This window comes from Chlamydotis macqueenii, chromosome 8 (genome assembly GCF_036417535.1).
Source record: "Chlamydotis macqueenii isolate bChlMac1 chromosome 8, bChlMac1.mat, whole genome shotgun sequence".
Classification (NCBI taxonomy): Eukaryota; Metazoa; Chordata; class Aves; order Otidiformes; family Otididae; genus Chlamydotis; species Chlamydotis macqueenii.
In genome coordinates this window covers 18915376-18938092 of record NC_141563.1, presented here as the reverse complement: position 1 = coordinate 18938092, position 22717 = coordinate 18915376, and the positions used below count along the sequence as shown (strand labels likewise).

Sequence of the window (22717 nt, the reverse complement as noted above, 5' to 3'; positions counted from 1 at the left end):
CGCAGCCCGAGCCCCCGCCGCCACCGGCGGAGCATCCTGCGCCCGGGAGGGGCTGTCCCGGGGAGGCATGGCGGAGGCGGTGTCGCGGCCCCGGTAGCCCCGCTCTCAGGTGCCGCGGGCGAGGGGGAAGGGAGGAAGGGAGGGGGCCGCAGAACTGACAGGGTGCTGAGGGGCCGGGGCTGGCGGGGCAGGGGCGGTACAGCCCCTTCCCCCGCCCCCGCGGGGCTGTGCGGGGCGGCCCTTTCCCTCCTTCCCTCCCTCCCTCAGCGACGGCCCGCTCGCGCGGGCCGCGGGCCGCAGCTGGGGGAGGTGGTGGCCACTCTGACAGCGCAAAGTGGAGCGGCTGTCCCCCTCCTCCCGCCGCCCCGGCAGCGGGTGAGCGCGGCGGCTTCCGTCCGTCCGTCCGGGGCCACCCGCCGCGGGCGGGCACGGCGGGCAGCTCGGCTGACAGGGAAAGCCAGGTAACGCCCGGGTCGGCAGTTACAGTGAGCCCGCTGGGGTCCCGCCGCGCCCCGGCGGCTTCCTACCCCCCCCCCCCCCCCAAGTTCCCCTCCCTGTTGCTTTCCGACTGCAAAGTTCTTGCAGGGTTTGGGGAGATCGATGAAGGAAAGGATCCCGCAGCGCGCAGCTCGCCCTGTTTACCCTGCCGCTGTAAGCAGCGTGCCTAATCTGCTACCTGCTTGCGTGTTTCACGAGCTGAAAGCAAAGCGAGTTTGGGGTGTGACTAGCCTTACAGAGAAGGGAATGGCTTAAGCTGCGAGTAGCTCGAATTTTGTTGTGTGTCTGCTTAATGCTGCTTACTGAGCTGAGGAGGGTACCAAACGCAGTACGTCTGTCTCGTTGGAGCGGTAGAAACTGCCATTCAGAACCAGCTCCAGCACTGCAGATGTTTTATTACAAGGCTGATTATGAAATGTGCAAACAGTCAGTAGTCCAACATTGCTCTTTGCAAATTAGCCCGGCTAGTTTTACAATGATCGGATTTGGCTTTCAGTTTTAACTAGATCAGGAGAGCACAGGGCTGAACGGGATGTCCTGGTATCACTAGCAGCTTCAGGCTGTAATCTTGTTTGGAAATTGATCCTACTAATCTTGAATCCAGCCTTGAAGAAAGTAAGGGCTGTGGGCCTTACACCTTTCTCTGCACCTCCTTACTGCAATACAGTACAGTTGCATTTCTTATTTTTATGATGTGAAAAATTGATGTGGAAACAGTGAAACAAGAACATAAATGCTAAATGCCATTGATGGTATGACACTTGGTAACTCTTCTGCTCTTTATTGTCTTTCAGCTAAGTGCTTACTTGTTTCTAGCAGAAGTTCATAATGGTTTCATGTTGGGGGTGAATGAATCTTGAGTTTTAATATTGTTGGATTTTTTCTTCTAATTTCAAGTAGAAACACAATTGTAGGAAAACCACAGCATGATAATAGCAGATGAAAGGAGTGTACTTCCAGCTCTTAGTGAGTGTGATTGAAAAGCTATGTTATTAGATTTTTCAAAATTACTGGAGTCAATACAGCAGTTTGATACTGTGCTAGACATGTGTAACCAATACTTTGCTGAAAATTGTTAGTTTCAAGTGTTTGCTGATACTTATTTACCTAAAGACTATATTGAAAAGCTGCAAGAGTGAAGTTCTGATAATTTGTGATTATTGTCTAACTGAATGGTTGAGACAGTAATTTTGGGTGAGCCAGGAAAAGTCCACAGCTAGAACAATGATGGTGAAGAGGCAGCCTGGATGTAGTACTTTTTTTTTCCTGAATTACAAAGCAGTAACACTAAACCTCCTTCCCTACTCATCCTTCCACTAACTCAAAAACCGTATCAGCTGACTGAATGGTAATCAATGACTATGCAGTCTGGAGGATAAAGTGTCTGCTCATATATAATCCATGAAGTTCTGTATCTTGATCAGACTTTGCTGGACAGCTATACGAACAGACTGGGGCAGAAAAACAGTGTAGCTGAAGCCGCTTTTGACTTACTAGCTTTGGCCATTGTCCTCAGGGCAAAGAAATAATATATAATCAGAACCTTATTATGTTTCTTTTAAGTTATAAGCTTTGGCTCAACAGCATGAATGTTGTTTTCTTCTGCATAAAAAGAAACTTTGGTAGACAACAGTTAATTTTCATGTTAAACAGGATATAGTTGAAAACTTAGAGATATGAGAGAATGTTTATAGCTGAACTATTCTTCCATCTCACATAGAACACTGTATTTACACCTGGTCCTTGAATTAAAAGACAGCACTCTTAATTTGCCTGAGTAAAACATGAAATTATTCCTGGCCTTGGTGCTTAATGTACTTAAGCAGCATCTTGATAGGCATATATGAAATCACCTTCTGAAATCAGTCTTGCAAAACCCTTATGAGTATCTGTGAGACCAACCACAGAGGCTGAGTGACAAGTTTTTTCTCTGCTGCCATCATACCTTTCTCCCTTGCTGGCATCATGGTTCTGTACTTGCTGCTAGAACTGCTGAGAAGTGTAGGTACACACTACTTCTGAAAGTCAGATGGTGCACTTTCCACGCAACTGATTTTTCTTAAAATGAATTCCCTGTACAGGCTCCTTAGAAGAAAGGTTAGCTCTTCTAATTATTTTCTTGCAAGGGATGGTTGGGAGGTTTTTTTGTTTAATTCCGTAACCTCCTGTACTAAAATGAACACCTGTCACACACTGAAACATTACCTATCTAATAAAATCATCTGGTACTAAGGAGACAAAACAAAACATGGATTTCTTTTGTCCAAGAGATTGTCAATGTCTTTGAAACTCAGAGGTACTAGTTATAGTCATCGCAGGTGAATAAAATTGGTAGCATCATGAGAATAGCTATATTGTAGTCAAAAGGATGAAGTAGGTGTGATTGATGTTCAGTGGTTTTGCTGTTTTTCTTAAGAGAAATGTCTTCAACATGCATTTTAGCTTCTTTCACGTACTTTAGGAATTAAACCAACTGATTTCTTTTTTTCCTTACGTGGTCCAAGGGAGGCTTGATTACTGCAAATGAGATGATGTAATAACAACGGTTTTGGCCCCAGGAGTAGAATCTGGAATGGGCACCATACAATGCTTATCAGTGAGTTTAAACTGGAAGATATAAAATTGAATTGATTGTTTTATTCCTTCAAATGGAAAAGTTTTAGAAAATCAGGCTTAACACATGTTGTCTCTAGTACTTTACACTGTGTAAGAAGTGCATAAAATTTGATCTGTATTTTGTTTCTTGGTCAGTGGAGGCAAATGGAGAAGTATGCGGAGAGCAGTGTAAAAAGTACATGGAGAATACTGAATACTCAGGATAGTATTTGAAACTGGAAGTTTTAATAGACTAACATTAAAAAGTATGCGAGACTAGTACACTGCTGAACCAGAACAGGTCATCAGATAAACAACTGGAATGAACCAGAGTTTGTTGCAATGCACTGCAGTGTGTGTACATTAAAATTTTAGTCTGCAGTAAAAATGTGCGTATGAACTGAATCTCCTGATCCCCTCTGCTCAGCGCCCTTTGGTTTGCGTTGCGTAGCTGTCCCAGAGCAGGCAAGCCAGATTCCTTTTGGGTTAAACTGAGCAGGAAGATAGGTTGTATTTGATGTGCTCTTCTGGCCTAACAGCTGCGGAGTTCCTAGGACAGGATTACGGCTAGTCTGGAGGAAACACTTGAAATCCATTTCATACGGATGCAGGTTTCACTCAGCAAATCTGCTTTTTTTTTGTCCTGCATTCTGCTTATACAGCTGTAGCTTTTACTGTGAGTACTAGTCAGAGGAAGTTTCCAGATAATTAACTTTCTTTTTTTTACTCTATAATTCTGGAGCAGGGGGTAGGGAAGATAAGAAAGAGGAGAAGGGAAAAAAAGTCTGAGATCATTGAACCTTCTGCTTCTACATCTTTGAAGACAATGAATGTTTTCCTGATCTCTGTGTAATACACCCTTTGTTAAACTTCTAAGTTTAAATGCAAACCATGTTTCAATATACTCATCATTTACACTACCAAGTGAGAATATTATATTTAATTTTTTTTTAAGTTATTAACTGGTGGACTTTTCTTTCTATTCTTTTTTTTTCTCCCTGAAGTTCAAGTTTCTTTCTATCTGCAATGCAGATACAATTTAAAAAATCTAAGGCGTGTTCCCTCATTCTATAATGCATGTGAACTAAAGGTGGACATAAGTGTATTATATAATTGTATCAGTTTTTGCTGACCATTAGGTTGCTACAGTGACGTCAAATTATGGTTGCCTCGAAGTCTTCATTTTATTTTTAGATATTTTCTTCAGTAAAACTAAAGTAAGTGATAGCAGTTATTTAAATGACTATTAAAATAATGATTTAAATATTTTATATGAAGCCATTTGGCTTTTTTCCCTTTTCTCTTCAACTTAATACAAATTGACTTTTTATGAGTTTATATGCCAAGACTGGCAAAGGTTACAAAACACTTCACAACACCGTCAAACTGGAGATGTACGTCAGAAGTTTGTGGCTTCTGGGGAAGTATCATTCTGCCTTGCACAATACTGTCGACTCAGGAGAAATGACTGACATTTATGTTTGGAATGATTTAGCTATTTTTTTGTACCTCATGAAATAGCTAAACATCCAGCATCTGAAAAGTGCATTAGCTCTGATGATAAGAAGCTTTTCAGTGTGCTCTGAAATTGTGTGAAGTTTAGACTTTCACTTGAAGAAGAGAAAAGCTCAGAAACGGTGTCCTGCATGCTGTTACAAAGTGAGCCCTCAACTGTGAACAAAGTGCAAATTCAGAACTACTGTGTCTGTAAAGTATACAAACATAAGGCTGCAGTGGGGCTATTACTTCCTGAGGCTGACCTGAAAATCTCTCTCCTACACTTCTCTGATTTCATTGTTGGTTTTTAAAATCCCATCAACAGCAGTCAATCTGGTAAGAATGAAATGAGTTTTAATTTTGGAGCTTGTTGGGACAGGAGTGGAGGCTTCTGAGCCTGTGTTTGCTGTAGTCCTCCCTGCCTTTTCCATTTAGATAAAATACAGGTGACTTCAGGCAATGAAAATGTGTAGTATGCAAATGTCAAAAAATCCCAACACCAAAATGCAACTTTTTATATTAGAAGTTTGGGGATACTTTATACTGCTAAGGCTTAAGTAGAAATGCTGAACAGGATGAAACTTTTAGTGACTAATATTTCTCGTGATAAGTTAGCTCTCAAAAATACTTTCAGTGACTGCTTAAAATAGTTAAATGGAGAATTAACTGAAATTACCTTCTGCTTCTCTTCACAGGCTGAAGAACAATGGCTTCCTTCAGCAACCTGACTATTTGCCTTGCTGTTGCCAGTTTTACTGTATTTCAGCTCCTGTTCCATGTTTTAAGTTCTTGGGTGTCAACACGAATAACACCTGGTTTTAACAATCTCAGCCAAAAAAGGAAGATTGAATGGAATTCAAGGTAGAGTGTTCAAAACAAACTACAGCTAATGACCTACTTGAAATTGCCAACATCTGAGCTATCTGTGTGTGTACGTATAAAACTGCAGAAAACCTTGTTAAATATCTGTAAAGATTAGAGGGACCGCTCTAGGCACTTGACAAATGCTGAATGTAACATGCTGAGGCCTCTTCTTGAACACATAGCATTACAAACACTTGTACATTAAACACTTTGTTAGACAGTGATGCCCAAGTGAAAGTCAGTGACTGGTGAGGGGTGATAAGCTGAAGTGGATTAATTGTAAATGGCTTCTCTGTGACACATCTAGTAAAGAGAAGAGGTACAAAATTCCCTTCCCCCAAACGTACATGAAAATCAAAACTATTGCAATTTATTCCATGATCTAAATACTAGTGTATGTCTGGTCATGCTTTTGGGTGCAAAGCAAATTTCTCTCTGTTCTCCCAGTGCTACTACACTGCAACTTGTTTTATAAGAGTTACGGTTTTCCAAGAAATTTGATGAATCTTTGGTGTAGTATTGGAGTGAGGCAGGGTTAGACAGGTACATCTGTATGTGGGTGAGGAAGGAGACCGCAAGAAGCGGAAGGGGAAGCTATGACAAACACAGGGAGTGTTCAGGAAGGAGTTGTGGAAATTCAGTTCAAAAACCTTCCTCACTCCCTTTCCATTTCTGCAGTTCTGTCACTGGCATGGACCTACCAGCATTAGACTTGTCTCCTCAGACAGAGCACTGTTAGAAACTTGTTCACCCCTGTGACTCTTGCCTGAGCACTTTCTTCTCTTTTAAGCCATAAAGAGGAGTATAGGGTAGTAATTGCAAATGGGATGATCACTGAGGTTTTATTTGCAATATACTACTCTGAAAGGGTATATATAGTACACAAGCTTCTCCGGTTGAAATTAATAGATGCAGTATAACTGTATGCTTGAGTAGCCTATTACAACTTTAAAATATTTGGAAGATGTTTCTCAAATTTGAAGCTCAAAAATGTGTACTGTATGGCTGTCACTGCACTCAAAAAATGCATTAGTCATATCACTGTTCCTCCTCAGTGCTGTTTAAAGGCAATATCAGGTGGATACTTGTTTCCATTGTCCTAGGCAGCATTAGCAACTCAAATAGTCTTGCCCTTCCATTTGGCAAATGTCCACCTGCAGTGTTCTTAAAGGCACCATCTTAACTTCAGTTCGATCTTTGAATAATCACTTATCTACGAGAACAACTTTGTAGGAGGCCAGTTCATGGTATCGCTGGAGCTTAGGTTTATCTCTATGTTACAATCAACAATAGAGGCAGATAGGGCAACTAAACTAAAGTGTTAACCATTTTGGAGCTGAACTTTTGTCTCTAAGCCACATCAAGTGATCCTTGAATTGCATAATAGGCTTTCTGAGAATTTATCCCATCCCTGGTAGTGCTATGCTAAGTTGTGGTGCTTTGCATAATAATATATGAATTGTTTCATGCATCGCAAGTGTGCTGAAAATAAGCTTCTCTGTAATCTCTGGGCTACTTTGTAGTAAGGCATTTAACTACACGAGTTGATACAGCACTCCAGGCTGTGTCCTTTTCTAATTCTTTCCACATTTTTTCTTGGGGTTGGTAACAGGATGTAGATGTAAGCACACAGGTGAGTCGTGGTCCAGTGCCACATCCAGTTCTGGAGTTAGAAGGCATGAAACACATAAGTATCATTCATCAACAGCTTGTTGATGCTATACCTGAGGAGCGCATGAAGTGTAAGAAAGGCGAACTGTGCTCGTGTTTCTACAAAGACTGTTAACTCTGCTAACTGAACACAGTGTCTTGTCAAACTGCCTCATCACTCCAGTGCTTAACCAAAATGAAAAGACACCCCAAGGGAGTATCTTGTGTGTTCAGGGAGTTTAGATAGACATATATGTACTCTGCAGGCAGCTGTGCAGGTAGAGAAAGTTACTATCTCCCAGTCAAATGAGTTGGATTAACTTAAATGATTTAAAATTAGATGGTTGTTACTTTGTCCTATATTGAGCTGGCGTAGGGAGTGCTCACGCAAATGGTTCTGTTGGCAGTCCTGAAGGAAACTGGCACAGAGGATGGTTATGCATTTTTATCAGCTCAGCTGGGTCTGGAAGAGGGCATGTGCCTGGGATGAGCTGTAGCATTGGAAATACATTGTTACAGTTTGGAGGGTTTTGTAATCAAGCATTTGAGCTGCAGCTCTGGAGTGTTTTGCATGCTATTAATTTGTTTATTCTGACCTTCCAAGAATTAAGAATCAATGAAGTAATTCCTTCTGGAATCTCAAGTATGCAGATACTCAAATTGAGTTAAAAACTATACTTCAACACAGATGCAGTACAGCTCTTTAATTTGTTGTATAACTTTCCTGTCTCCTCTTCTATAATACATGTTTGTACTGCTATTAAGCAGTGGTGAAAATGTATATATTCAATAATAAAGGAACAAGTATGCAACTTATCAGTGCAACTTTTTTCTTTGCAGTTTAATGTGGAGTTAAAAGAACAAGCTTTGACAGTAACTTCAAGGAAATGTATGAAGCTTGATAGCTTGACCTAGATTCCATATTAAAATGGAGCGTTGCACTATTTTCCTTCTTCTGTCCCCTCTTCTGCGGAGAAAATTCTAAGTCCAAGCACTCTGCTTGTGTATAGCTTGTATTCTAAATACGAAGGTTTGGATAAACAGCCACTCCCAGGACAAACTGCAACTGTAAACTATATATAAACTATATTCTAGGACAAATTTTACTTCTTTCAGCATTGGCCTCTCCTGAAGTTCAAAAATCACAGGCATTTCTCAAACACTAATATTATATGCCGTGCTTTGTTTTAAAAAGGAAGCCAAGTTCCTAGCTATCTGTTAAATCTGTGTTGCAAGAGTAGACGTTTTACTTAAACTATTAATTATTATTGAAATTCTGAAAACTAATTTTTTTTTCTTTGTTAAAAAAAAGGAGAAAAACCCAGCAGCCTGTGCTATAGTGGTTAGTAAATGTTCTCATCAAGCTTGTTACATTTGATATTCAAATTATATTAATTTCCATTCATTTTTTGGAGCACTATTGAAAAAACTGCTGAAAATAGCATGATGACATTCTTTAAACAAATTGTAAATAGAGACTTATTTTATGAAAAGTTACAGAATCTTCTAATGCCAATATATGATAATATAACTTGTGCAAACAGACTAGGGATTATAACTGACTATTTCTTTCTGAAGTCTTCCATTGGAAGTAAGATGTTTTCTTCAAATCTTGCATGGTAGAGTTTAGACTCCTGAGAGGGACATCTGCACATTTAAAACGTTAATAACTTCCAAGTACATTTAGTCAGTATATACAAAGACAACACTGATAACTAACGGCATCTATACATTTGTGTGCACATTGTTAATGTTGTGAATACGGTGCAAAGGTGTTTCTTATTACACAGCATCAGACTTGGAATTCTCATCTTTCAGACAGTATCTACGATTCAGTAGAGCTATTTTGGCACTTTTTTTTTTTTTTTTTTTTTTTTTTCCCTGCCTAGTCACCTTTCAAAAAGTGGGAAAGCAGACAGTAGCTACACAGTATTAGATGCAGTTTATAGCAGTGTTAAACCCATGGCCAGAGGAACAAGGTTAGACGTTTTGGACCCATGCCCATTGCATTGTTCTACCTTCCAAGAATACATGTAGACTCAAAAGGGCAGGAATGGCCCTGGCCTGCACGCTGGCAGAAACCCTGCCGAGGCCTCTGTAAATAGGTAATTCTCTTCAAGTGCTTGTTAACATGCAGAGTTTATCTACAGTGTGTGTGCAGCCTGCATACTTGAGACTGGCGTCTTTGGAATAAAGTGTTTAGTACCCAAAGGTGGACAAGGAAACTCTGATTACTGTGATTTTATATAGAACAAGAGGAGTATAAAATAAGGTGAAGCTGTGAACTGCTGCTTCATACGAACCTGTAGCTGTTATAACTCAGATAGGCAGCTACAACCTTTTGTTATACAAGTTTTCTCTTTGAAAAACAGAATCTACTTCAAATACACTAGGAATTCTTTCTGAAACTTTCCTCAATAGGATTTTTTTTTTTTTCATTTAATACCCCTCTTTCCAAAACTTGAACTTGCAGCTTTATTACGGGTCATCTATTAATTTGGTACATGAAAGGAGAAACCTGCTGCTGCAGGACTCATGGGCCAATCTGAATATGAAATGCATACAGATTTTACAGCAAATGGGGCAATACAGTAAGTATTTGTTAGAGAACTGGATGTCATATTGTCTTTAAGGATTCATTAATATATGGGATAATTGGAGGAAAATGTAGATCTCTGTTACTTTGAGACCCTACTTTCTATTAAACACCTTCCCCCACTCCAGTCTAATAGGTTCCTTTTTTTTTTGAGTGTTTTTCCCAACTGTAATTGTATAAGTGGTTGGATGTAGTGTAAGGAAGAGATGATTGTCTTCCACAGAGGTATCTGGATGCAGCTGAGAATATCTTTGGAAACATCCCAACTTAAGCACAGTATAGAAAGTTGTGAACGGCAGTACCTCCCGGTGACTGTGCTCTCTTTTTCAGGACAGTGTCCACATTCCATGCCTTGGTGGTTGGTGGGTTTTGCCTATATATTTTGTTGTATGATGACGCTGTTAATGCTGACCGTCTCTGGTAAGACATGTTACTTATATGTTTATGCATTAAAATAACAGAATTGAGAAGGAAAAAGATAATTCTGCAATGTATTAATTACATAATCATTGTTTAATTTCCCATTAAAATATGCAGTTGAGATGTATCCATTTTTATGTCTGTGCTATTTGATAATTCCAAATTATTTTGCCAGTATTAATGTCTTAGTGCATTGTGTCTCTGTGAAATGGAATAGATAAAATACAAGCAATTGATTTGAAACAGCATATTAAATTACTGAAGCATAGGACCAAGAGTGTAACTGTAAGTCAGCGTGACTGAAACAGTGCTGTTTACTGTAAAAATTTTAAAGTGAAATTGAAATGCTGTTGCAAGTCTGGAGAGTGTGCGTGGAAAAACCTGGAGGGGCCTATTACATGTATAAAATATATGTCTAAATTGATAAATTAAGATGTTTATATTTCTGCCTGCCACAAAGCTTCTATCAATCTTTGTTGTTTAAAAAAATGAAAGTTTCAAGTGCTGTCTTCACAAGCAATGGGAATATTTAATAAATAGACTTCTAATATTTTCTCTACTTAACAAAATACTCTGTATTGAGCTTACATTTTCTTGATTTCTAGTTATATTGTTTTATTTCACACTTTTTTTGAGGGAGGAAGTACAAGATAGCTTTGTTGAATTATTATTATTCAGTTAATTATAGATTGCTGTTTGTGTTTTGACATTTCACTCGCTATCCTCGGGAACTCTTTCCCTATAGGAGGAAGAGGCCATATTTTTCCTGAAGACTACCTAGCTACTTTAAGTTTTATTTCGTATTTCTGTCATAGACTGTTTTTTTTAACCTTGCCAAAAGATCAGACTGTGAGTCAGGTTAAACGTACATAAATTTAACATCTGATGCTTGTTCTGCTCTTTCGATATTGTAAATGAAGGAGGAAAATTGAAGAGGAAAGCCTATAGAGGGTGGAAGCTGGGACAGGTAGCCTGGGAGGACTACCGAGTGACTGTGCGAGCGGCCAGGGATAGGGTGAGGAAGGCTAAAGCCCTGATGGAATCGAATCTGGCCAGGGATATATAAAGTAACAAGAAAAGCTTTTACAGGTATGTAGGGGACAAAAGAAAATCCAAGGAGAATGTAGGCCCCCTCCGGAAGGTAACGGGTGTCGTGGTTACCCGGGATGTGGAGAAGGCTGAGGTACTCAATGACTTTTTTGCCTCAGTCTTCACTGATAAGAACTCTTGTCTCCCCACCCAAGCTGTGGAAGGCACAGGCAGGGACTGCAAGGATGAAGAACCGCCCACAGTGCTCAAAGAGCAGGTTCGAGATCATTTAAGGAACTTGAAGGTGCACAAGTCCATGGGGCCTGATGAGATCCATCCGCGCGTCCTGAGGGAACTGGCGGATGAAGTTGCCAAGCCACTGGCCATCATATTTGAGAAGTTGTGGCGGTCTGGTGAGGTCCCCGATGACTGGAAGAGAGGGAACATAACCCCAATTTTTAAAAAGGGGAACAAGGAAGACCCGGGCAACTACAGGCCGGTCAGCTTCACCTCTGTGCCTGGCAAGGTCATGGAGCAGATTCTCCTGGAAACCATGCTAAGGCACATGGAGAGCAAGGAGGTGGTTGGTGAAAGCCAACATGGCTTCACGAAGGGCAGATCGTGCCTGACCAATTTGGTGGCCTTTTATGACGGGGTAACAGCATCGGTGGACAAGGGATGGGCAACTGACATCATCTACCTGGACTTGTGCAAGGCATTTGACACTGTCCTGCACGACATCCTTCTCTCTAAACTAGAGAGGCATGGGTTCGATGGATGGACCACTCGGTGGATAAGGAGTTGGCTGGATGGCCGCACTCAGAGAGTGGTGGTCAACGGCTCAATGTCCAAGTGGAGACCGGTCACCAGTGGCGTCCCTCAGGGGTCCGTGTTGGGCCCGGCCCTGTTCAACATCTTTGTCGGCGACATGGACAGTGGGATGGAGTGCACCCTCAGCAAGTTCGCCGATGACACCAAGCTGTGTGGTGCCGTCGACTCGCTGGAAGGGAGGGATGCCATCCAGAGGGACCTGGACAGGCTGGAGAGGTGGGCCCGTGCCAGCCTCATGAAGTTCAACCAGGCCAAGTGCAAGGTCCTGCATCTGGGTCGTGGCAATCCCAAGCACAAATACAGGCTGGGCGGGGATTGGATCGAGAGCAGCCCTGAGGAGAAAGACCTGGGAGTGTTGGTAGACGAGAGGTTCAACATGAGTGGGCAATGCGCCCTTGCGGCCCAGAAGGCCAACCGCATCCTGGGCTGCATCAAGAGAAGCGTGGCCAGCAGGTCGAGGGAGGTGATTCTGCCCCTCTACTCTGCCCTGGTGAGACCCCACCTGGAGTACTGCGTCCAGTTCTGGAGTCCCCAACACAAGAAAGACATGGACCAGTTGGAAAGGGTCCAGAGGAGGGCCACAAAGGTGATCAGAGGGCTGGAGCACCTCTCCTTACGAGGACAGGCTGAGAGAGTTGGGGCTGTTCAGCCTGGAGAAGAGGAGGCTCCAGGGAGACCTGATAGCGGTCTTCCAATACCTCAAGGGGGCCTACAGGAAAGATGGGGAGAAGCTGTTCAGTAGGGCCTGTTGTGATAGAACAAGGGGTAATGGGTTTAAATTAGAAGCAGGTAGGTTTAGATTAGATATGAGAAAAAAATTTTTTACAATGAGAGTTGTAGAGCACTGGAACAGGTTGCCCAGAGAGGTGGTGGATGCCCCATCCCTGGAATCGTTCAAGGCCAGGCTGGATGAGGCTCTGAGCAACCTGATCTAGTCAGGGATGTCCCTGCTTCTTGCAGGGGGGTTGGACTAGATGACCGTTGAAGGTCCCTTCCAACTCTAACTATTCTATGATTCTATGATTCTAAATTAATGACACTGCAGCGTGCACTAGACAGGATTGAAGCCCTCTGCTACTGACTTGTTACGTGGCTTTAATAAATGTAGCTCTAATTCCTAACACAAATGTGGGCAACATTGGCCCCTTCTGTATGTAGTGATATATGTTTAAATTGGTGATGTTCTGGGAATTTTTTCATTGCGTTCTGGTATCTTTAGAGAGACCATATACAGTCTGAATATCTTGTGAGATGTGTTAACCATGTTGAAAAGCAGCATGTTGTTATAACTCTCAGTGTGTGTTGTGGTAAGCTTTATCAGATAGAAGCTTTTATCCTGGTTTGTCTGAGTAGACCTTGTTCTAGACAGTGCAAAAGAAGTCATGAATGGCAGAAATAAAAGCCTCTGGGTGATGATAAATTGAGTCTTCACATCTACTAAATTTTCCTGGTATAATTCCAGGAAAAAATTCAAATGAAGCACAAATCAAACCACATTTTGTTCGTATTAAGTTTAGGAAAAGTTATGTTAGATACCTATTTTTGTATACAGCATTGAAAGCTTAATCTTGCTCATGGAGCCTTAGCATCCTAGGTTATGTATAATCCATATGCCATTGGGGGAATTTTTTTTTCTGTGTTTCTACTATTGCTTCTTAATAGTTTCTTCTGTTTGGATATGTTTACAATGCTGATTGCTATCAGTGGTTTTATTTACATTTGGCAGAGCAAGTAAAACTTTATATATATTTAAAAATCTAGTGTAAGTATATCTAACCTGTATGTTTTAAATCAAAGCTTAAGGTTCATTTCATGGCAGTGTTTCTGTAAATTTTTTCTGGGTCAAAATTATCTTAGTGGTTTAAGGAATTTGTCAATTAAAAGTGCACAGAACATATTCTAGATGTGGAAATCAGTATTTTTAGTTATTCAACTAATAATTTTAAAATGTGTGAAGTAAGACTTAGTGTATTTAAAACAGTTGCAATGATTTGAATTCATGTTCATGCAAGGGATTAAGTGCAAAGGAAGACTAAAGGTAATATTGCCCATGGCTTTACAGGTTCTTGTATGCAGCAAGTAAAATATAACTTTGTGTTAGGCTTTCTTCTGCCAGTGAAGCCAGCATAGTGGAGTGGTTTCCTCAGAATTTGCAGATTTATGTTTTCTTCTAAGGCTGACTTTTACATTACTCTTAAAAATTAGATGGCTAGCATTAGTCTGTGCCTTCCCCGTATGCCGTATTGGTTCCCGGTACACAGTAATTAAAGCCTTAGCTAACCATGTAGAGCTGTAAACATTTTTTTTTTCCCAGTCTGTTTTATGGCTTAGCTGTACATTAAGTCTTAAGTTGTTTACCGTTTTTACATTGATTCATGGCTGAATCCACATAGTCTTGATTTTAATTGAATAAGACTGAAAAGGAAAAACGACAAATTATACAGGGAATGCCAGATGTACTGTTGCAAGGCTGCTCAGTCTGGAAATCTAATGCCCTTTTGAAATGCAGGCATAAGCTGTAGGACTTGGCCATTTACAGATATGAAGGATGCATAAGCCTCTCTATAGGAGTCTCTTATTAATGATACAAGAAACATTTGCGAATCTAGTTTCAGTAGTTTGTAAGTAAATGTCCAAGAATCCTTCATGCAGCTTTCTTGCACTGTTCTTGCCCAAGTAGCCTGAAAACATTACACAGATGCTGTGATTTTAGTCAAGTCGGAAGGTTTTCATACAGTTACTCTTTCCCTCTAGTTACTGCCACCATCTTTGTGTAGTCATTGACTGTATGACAGTATCCAATCAGTTCTTTTCTTTGAGATCTAAAATCTATATCTCTAAGGGAAAATCACAAGTTCTGAGCCTCTCCGTATGTCAGCCTAACTTCTGGGTTCATGCGAAGCTTAAATGCATGGTGGTGATGATACCCGTATGTCTGGAAAGGGATCAGGACTCCTGATAAGGATTTGAGCTCAGTGGAGGGCGGATGTAGTATTACTGTCAGGTAATGCCTGAAACTAGATACCATAGATCCTAACAAAGAGAAGCATCAACGTTGTGTATGTGTACCTTTTTTGATGGTCTAGGACTAATAACACTTTGCCTTTTTTGCTATATGTAATATGGACTAGCTAACATAGGTGATGTAGAAATTATTTTTAAGGTGGTGAGAATAATGCAGTAGAAAATGTGGTGGTGGTAGAGATCAGATAAGGAGAGGGGAAAATGTAAATAAGCGAATTATGCTGTAGCTTCACAGAAGAGCAGCCTTTTTCATATGACTGTTCACTTTACAGTCATTACACTTTTTGAAGTCTGATGCTTGATTAGCATTTTATATGACATTATATCTGCAAAGAAGTTTGAAGAAAGTTGGTCACATGGACTTTTTTTGTTATATCTGCCTGTGCATGTTCACATGTAATTAATTTGCCACACACATCTCCTTAGCAATCACAAAAGGGATAGCTCTTCCCTTTTGCTTATTCAGATCACTCTGTGTCTGTCACTCTTGGGTCTTGCTTGCATCAAAACTGGGCTGCAAACATCAGGGCCCTGAGTGCAGGCTCAGTCTTGGTGATAAAATGTGCTGAAGTGTGCTGGGAGCACTTACAAGTTTGGTTATGATGTTGCCACTGCTGCAGCTGGGAGCTCTACCAGGAGGGCTGTAACTGTGAGAACATATCTGCCTATGCTCTCTGTCTGGCTGGGACTTTCAGAAGAGCTGCATCTGAAGAAGCACTCAGCCTACAACCTATGTACCTCATGAAACCAGATTTTGAAGCCATGGAAAAAATGCTGTCCCTGCTCCTTGCAGGGGGGTTGGACTAGATGACCTTTGAAGGTCCCTTCCAACCCTAACCATTCTATGATTCTATGATTCAAGTTGTAGTTAGGAAAGCTCTATGGCTAATCGTAAGAGATGGAGTGAGCTCCAGGCTCTCCTGGTAATGTTTTTCCTCACCTAATGGCAGAACTCTGGTTTTGTGAGTCCTGTTTTCCTGTAAGCTGCCCTCTCACTCAGGGAAGCAGTTAGTTGGAGACACTAAGAAAGCCTTAAAACTTGGTGAACAGATTGTAATAATACAGGAAATCTCTTCCACTGCTTCATTCCAATAGAATTAAACCATAATAGCTAAGTAATAGCATTTTACTGCTTTCCATCTGAGATGGACTTTGTATTGGAGGTGGCTTTAAGCACAGTTATGTTCCTTTTTTCTCTAAAGGATTACAAGAAAGATTGCTTTCACAGCTTGTATTGAGCAGTCCACATTTTATAAATCTGTAGACCTGTCACTTGAAGCTCAATTAATACTTACACAAAACATAGCTAAATAGATGCACAGCTTAGTTAAAAAAAAAAAAGTTATGATCTTTATTCTGAGGAAAAGAGATTTCCTTTCCAAACTCCTCAAGGTAGGAATGCACAGAGGACAGTGGAGAAAAGAGCAAATGTTTCTTGCTGTAACGTGGATGCTTCCCTTTCTTGAGCTGTATTCACAAGTTTGGGTTTGTTGAACATCCTGGAGGAACTAGGTTGTTGTGTGTGTGCACTACTAAGAGCTTTGCCTGCTGAATGTTTGGCACCAAAAGGGAGGGACAGAAGGTGTGAAACTACTGTGAAAAGCTTTTCTCCTCAAAGGTTCCTTGGCTCCAAAGAACTGGCTAATAATTCTTTTCATGTCTCTTTCTACTCTGTTTATCCCTATAAGCATCCATCATCTTATGAACATGAAAAGCACCAGCTGAGCAAGATATTTTTGTCAAATAAACAACTTTAACAAAGTTAACACTGGAGACGCAGCGTTGATGAAAGTGCTAAGAGACACTGCCTGGGCTGTTTTCTTCTATCCTCTGTTTCCAGACAAGGCAGCTCATGGTACTTGCTGGGTTTCAGTTCTAGTCTCTAGCAAGGCTCTTGGGGCAGTCTCTACGCCAAGGCAGAGGGTAGTCCTGATTAGGATAGTTAGTAAACGTCTTGCATCTGGGTGGAAAGGGAATCCATTTTCATGACTAGGACCTTTCCTTACCAAGTCTCCTAATGTCTTACTGATGGGCCAAGAATAAGGTGGCCTGATAGACATTTTGTGTTTGATATATGTATGTCCTTTGCAAATTACCTCATTATAAACGCTGTAACTGTATATTTTTGCTGTGTTTTCAGGGGTGACCCTTCAATTGTGAAGCTGAATATTGCTATTACTTCAGGCTACCTCATTTCTGGTAATTATGCAACATGTATGCAACACACACAACCTGTATATTTATATTGAGTCACTATGCCTATATATTTATGCTGAGCCACTATGCTGGAGATGTGATATGTGTATACAATACAGTTGCTACTGTCACTTTTAAAATTGCTAATGGAGTTGTGGGTTGTGGTTAAATCAAAGGATCTTGCCAGCGGTTGTGAAAGATGGCATGATATCTCCCAAAGCACTGAGGAAATGCCACCGTGTGGCTTTTTGATGGTTTTGTACACCACCACTAACTCCAACTCAGTTTTGTCCTTCAACTAATTGAGAAGGTGTTAAAGCAGAGCTACAAATCGTAGCTCTTTTATCATATGTTTATTCCTGTGACCTCAGAATGCTGGCAGAAGGATTTTAGTAACCCTCAATACAAGCTGAGGCAAATGATGCTGTAGGATCCTGCTTGCCCGCCTTTTACTCTCACTTTAAACCAAAATTTAGCCATGTATAAAACACAGAAATTTTAAAATTATTTTCTTGGTGTGACATTTACTCTTACATATGTTTTGTGTTCTTAATTATTTACCATCAACTAAAATTTGCATGTGAATTTTGCTACAAAATGCTTTGGAGCTTTCTTTTATGGTGTTTGTGAATAATACTGACTTATCAAAGCAAAAACTTGTTGTGACTTGGACTATTTTCAGGGAAGACTTCTCATGTTAGGATGGAATCTCTGGTCAGAGATGGGGCTGTGGACTTTATTATCTCCAAGATTAGATTTTTCTCCCCAGTAGAACTGATAATCTGGGGATCAGCACACTCAGTTAAACTGTGGGTTCATTTTAATCTCTCCATAAGAATTTCAGCTCTCATGCTTAAATTCGTTGGTATCTATTTTTGAATAATTACGCATTAGATTTTCATTATGAATTAATGAATGTCTTTGAACAGAGACCTGAACCTGGCCACTCATTCTATCTCACTTCCTTATATAATGAATGTTTAATTATTAATAGGAAGTGGAGCAGCTATGTCAGAGATATAGAGTCCTGCCTCAAGATAGCTAATATAAAAGAGATCAAGGCACTCACTGGAGATACAAAAGGCACAGGGATAAAGTCTTTGATTTGGAACCTTGGTCACTAATATTCCAGTCCAAAGTACTCATTTGGAGAAAGTAGGGGCAAAGATTGCTTGTTTCAGTACAGAAAATAAAATCTTCTGAAATCTCAGACCATCATGGGAGAAGAAAGAACTTTTCTGTCAAAGCTTTCCTTATAACGTTAGCTCAGGTGTACTGTATAACTTTTGCAGGAATTGGAAAATTCTGATTAAATAAAGCAAACATGCTTCTCATTCCAAGTGCCCCTCGCAAAATATTTTTGGTAAATGGTTCCTTGTTTGCTAATAGAACTACTTTTTGATTTAAAAGTTCCACATAATAGATCCCTGCAGTTATTGGAAGTATTTGTATATTGGCTATGCCCCCTGGAGCCTCTCCTCCTTTGGTTTTTGTTTTTTGGGTTTTTTTTTTTTTTTTTAATTTCACTTGTTCCAAATTTTTGGTTTCTTAAGTGTGAAGTTTTGGTGTGAGATTCGGGATCCACTTTTTCCTTCCAAAATATTTCAGCTATTGCCTGTGTAATTCCATTGATGTGGAAAGTAATAATTTATGGCAACTGTTGGAAGAATACTGTTGCTTAATACTTTGACTAAAATAAAGTCTTTAGGATAAAGATGTTCTCTTCAGAGATAATTAATTCAGAGTTTCTACTGATGCCATATGTTGGCATTTATACTTCTGAAACTTAGAGAAACACTATTCTGAGGTCAATGGTAATATAATAAGTTGTTCTTTATAATTATTTCTTTTCTCTTGTAGATTTGTTGCTTATTATTTACTACTGGAAGGCAATTGGTGACAAATTTTTTGTAATACATCACTTGGCAGCTCTGTATGCTTACTATTTTGTACTGGTGAGTTCTGTATTTTCCAGTAATATAACAAGCAGATGAGATTGAAGACAGTACTTTAATAGATCTCATTTGCTTAATGTTTAAAAAAATTCTTCACTGGTTGATGTATTAGCTTTGTGAAGGCCATATTTATATTATTTTATTTATATTACTTTCTACATGGTTTTGTCAATCATATGTGGTAAATGCATGCCTTTTCAATGTTACTGATCAGGACCAGACTGCACTGGAAAAGGGTGGCGCTCCAGAGCACCTGCAGTACATTGATGACATCATCGTATGGGGCAACACAGCAGCAGAGGCGTTATCACGGGACATTCTGCCACCAATTGGCTCGGCCTTGGCCAGCAGCGGGTCCGCCCTAGGCCCGGCCGAGTCCACTGAACAAAGGGGAGCGACTTCTAGCAGTTTCCTACAGAAGCTACCACCTTAGGCCCCCCCTCACTAACAAAACCAGAACAGTTACATTTCTTCAACAAATGTGTAACTTAATTGCTGAAATTAAAACTCTTCTCAGTTTTTGCTGTAGAGAGACTTTGACAGAGGGGCTTTTCACATAGATGCAGAAAAGGGTTTCAAATAAAACCAGAAGTCTGAATATTTAGTTGGTAAATTATAAGGAAATTGTTTCAAGTGGTTATGTTCTGCCTGTGATTGTATTTGCAAGGCCGTAGGTTAGGAATCCCTAACTCTGGTGTGAATGTACTACAATCAGCCGTGTGTGTTTTTTCTGGGTTTTTTTTTTCTTTTTCTTTTTTTTATATATCTCTTACTGCACAAACTGATCCTCTGAGACTTCTTGTTTAAGGTTACTTTGGTGGGGAAACAGTGGATGATTAGCTGTATACATCTGTAACTATCTGTGGCATACATACATTGAACGGAAAAGGAGAAGAGAAGGATACTGTTCCAGGATAAAGACTAACTTAGTTACTCTGTTGCTGCTGGAATTTCTCAGAGATGCCCATGTGACTTGGTAGAAATCCCATTGACCTCCAGAGTAATGCTCCTGAATTTCTTCTGAAAAGCTCATTCAGTAAATGAAGAAATCTTATCAAATAGAATTTACTTCATTTAGCACATTTCTTTCCCTGCTTCCCGTGTGAATCCCAGGCTTACAGTATTAAAAGTGTCGAGATGCCAGTTTGCTGTCAGATTTCCCATGTAATGGTTTAAAGGGGATGAAGCACACTGACAAGTAAATACTCTGTTTCAGATTGAAGATAATTAGATTACTAATGTTATCATGGATGAAAGTGAGTTAGAGCTGAATATTAGAGAAATAAGAATACCACTGCCAAGGCTAACCCCTGATGCAGGAAATTCACTAGCTGTTTCTTGACTAAACAGAAAGCATAGTGTTAGAGTGAACTTATTTTAAAGCAGTTATTATTTGGATACAGCTCTGCCCTTGGATGTCTCTGTGTTACTCTCATTCTCTTATCTTCAGAGAAAGTTACTCATAAATATCTTATTTCAAAAATTACTCTTGAACATAGGAGAGAATTTGATTGAGAACACAGATTTTCTGTTTGGTGTAGTGGGAACTGACATGAAATGCCTGAAGTCGTGGGTATTAGCACGCTCGGGAGGGGAAAGAGGAATCAAGACACACACTCCAGAGGTTGTGCAGGAGGCCTGCTGAAATTTTTTTAAAAAATCTTTTTACCTCTACATCTGCAAACTGCTGCCTACCCAGCCATTGTGTAATGGGATACTATTTCCAGCACAACCAAACAATAAGGCAGAGAAGATGCTGTGCTTGGTCACTTGGAGGGAAGTGCTCAGTTACAACACGTATTGTTATCTGGATACTGGCGTGGAGGAGACATGCTCTTCTTCCAACCCACAGCCCACGGCAGGGACTGCGACAGAGCTGCTGGAAAGGGTCTCCCCTGCAGTAGGGAGAAGAAAGGGCTTTATGTGCCCTTTCTGCTGCCAAATAAGAGCTGGGAATTCATCTTCACTTGGGCACATTATGTTCCTAAAACAATGCAGGGACATTTTTCTTCAGCTTACAGTGTTTCTCTTTGGGCTGATTTAAACACTGAGAAATCCCAAATATAATTATCTTAGACAGTAATAGTATCATTACAATTATAACCTATGATTACTTGTGCCAGTCTCGTCTTGCTAGCTTTCCGTGTCCACTTAACTGTAAGTCTTTTAAAGGTTTATTTAAAGTAGGTACTGGTTTGAGATACCTGAAGGAGAGTTGCAGCTTTTGTAGTAAACCTCATTTTGAAATTGTAAGGAAGTTGGCCACAGCTGGCAAACTTGCTTACCATCAGTTTTAATAAAGTTGAGATGTTGTATCATGCTGTGTATGCTTTAAAACTTTAATAGAGATTTCACGTCTACATTGTTGATTTTTGTATTTTGTTCTGCTCACCAGAGCAAAGGTCTGTTGGCTTATTTTGGAAACTTCCGCCTGCTTGCAGAGTTCTCCACTCCTTTTGTGAATCAGCGGTAAGTAGCTAGGGAATTTTCTCAGAGTTCTTTTAAATTTTAATCTGTATTATTTCTGTCACTTAGGAAGTTTTTTTTTGCTGTTGAATGTCTGCTGAAAGGGAATTTACATATATTGAACTAAGGCTTACTATGTGGAAACCTTTTTTGCTATGAAAACTTTTTGCTGCTGTCACTGCAACAGTATAACTAATGGATTCACATCCAAGTTCCTTTTTAGAGTAGACTAGCCTTCATATGAAATGACACATTTTTATGAAACTACTGAACAAAAAAGTTCACAAATATAATATTGTTTATTAGCCTTTGTATGTTAATTTAATTATTATAATAAAGCCATCATTTTCAATAGAGATTTTTTTTTTTTAGTGTCATGGACCAGGAAAAGAAATAGACTAACATTGGCATCAGAATCCTAGAATGGAATTGCATTGTCCTAGAAAATTTGAAGTTTATTTTGCAATACTGCACATATATAGATCAATATTAATATATGCATATGAATACATAGAATAATGTAAATGTGTATTCTTTATTTACTTTCAAAAATAGTTCTGGAAATTATTTTGAGCACTTACATTAGAGAAATAACAAAGCACCTCAATATGTCTGGAATGATTAATCTTCACACTTGTGATCAGAGATGAAAGTGGCAAGAGGCTCTTGCAGAGCTCAGTGAGAGTCGAAGCCTGACATGGCTTCTGGTTGTAGTGTTGCTACTAGAATTGTGCTGTGGGTATCAGAAAAGGAGCATGGTAACGCCACGTACTGCAGGTAGGAGAAAGTAGTCAATGGAGTTTCCTGCTGCTCTCGGGAGGCTGGCCTCCCTCCTTACTCCTTAGCCACCGTGACCCAGCCAGGGACAGGGATTTACCCCTGGAAGACTTCACCTCAGGAGAGGGGCTTTGGTATAGGGCAGTGCTGCAGTCCTCTCCTCTTCCTCCATTTTTTTTGCGCTGTAGGATCAGATGTTTCAGTGTATCAGGTGCCTATTCCTCACCCATACTTTTTAGGGTGTATTTCTACTTTACTGATCCTACATGTGTGGCATCTGTTTTCTTTTTCCAGGTGTCTGGTAGAGAAAAGATAAGGT

At 40.2% G+C, this 22717-nt stretch overlaps 1 protein-coding gene across 5 annotated transcripts in view; it reads left to right on the top strand.

Annotated features, from left to right (window-relative positions):
- Window positions 1-22717, top strand: part of TLCD4 (TLC domain containing 4) — a 46939-nt gene that overhangs the window by 15227 nt on the left and 8995 nt on the right. For 2 of the 5 annotated variants that reach the window (XM_086753173.1, XM_086753172.1), the window contains 5 exons: window positions 5286-5451; window positions 10031-10120; window positions 17145-17203; window positions 19061-19155; window positions 21551-21624. In XM_086753173.1, coding sequence (XP_086609299.1) covers window positions 5297-5451; window positions 10031-10120; window positions 17145-17203; window positions 19061-19155; window positions 21551-21624 — 473 coding nt within the window. In that variant the 5' untranslated portion in view covers window positions 5286-5296. Of the gene's footprint in view, window positions 1-6; window positions 110-366; window positions 462-506; window positions 652-5285; window positions 5452-10030; window positions 10121-17144; window positions 17204-19060; window positions 19156-21550; window positions 21625-22717 lie in introns of those variants that run through there. The other 3 variants (XM_086753177.1, XM_086753175.1, XM_086753176.1) reach the window with 3 other exon arrangements.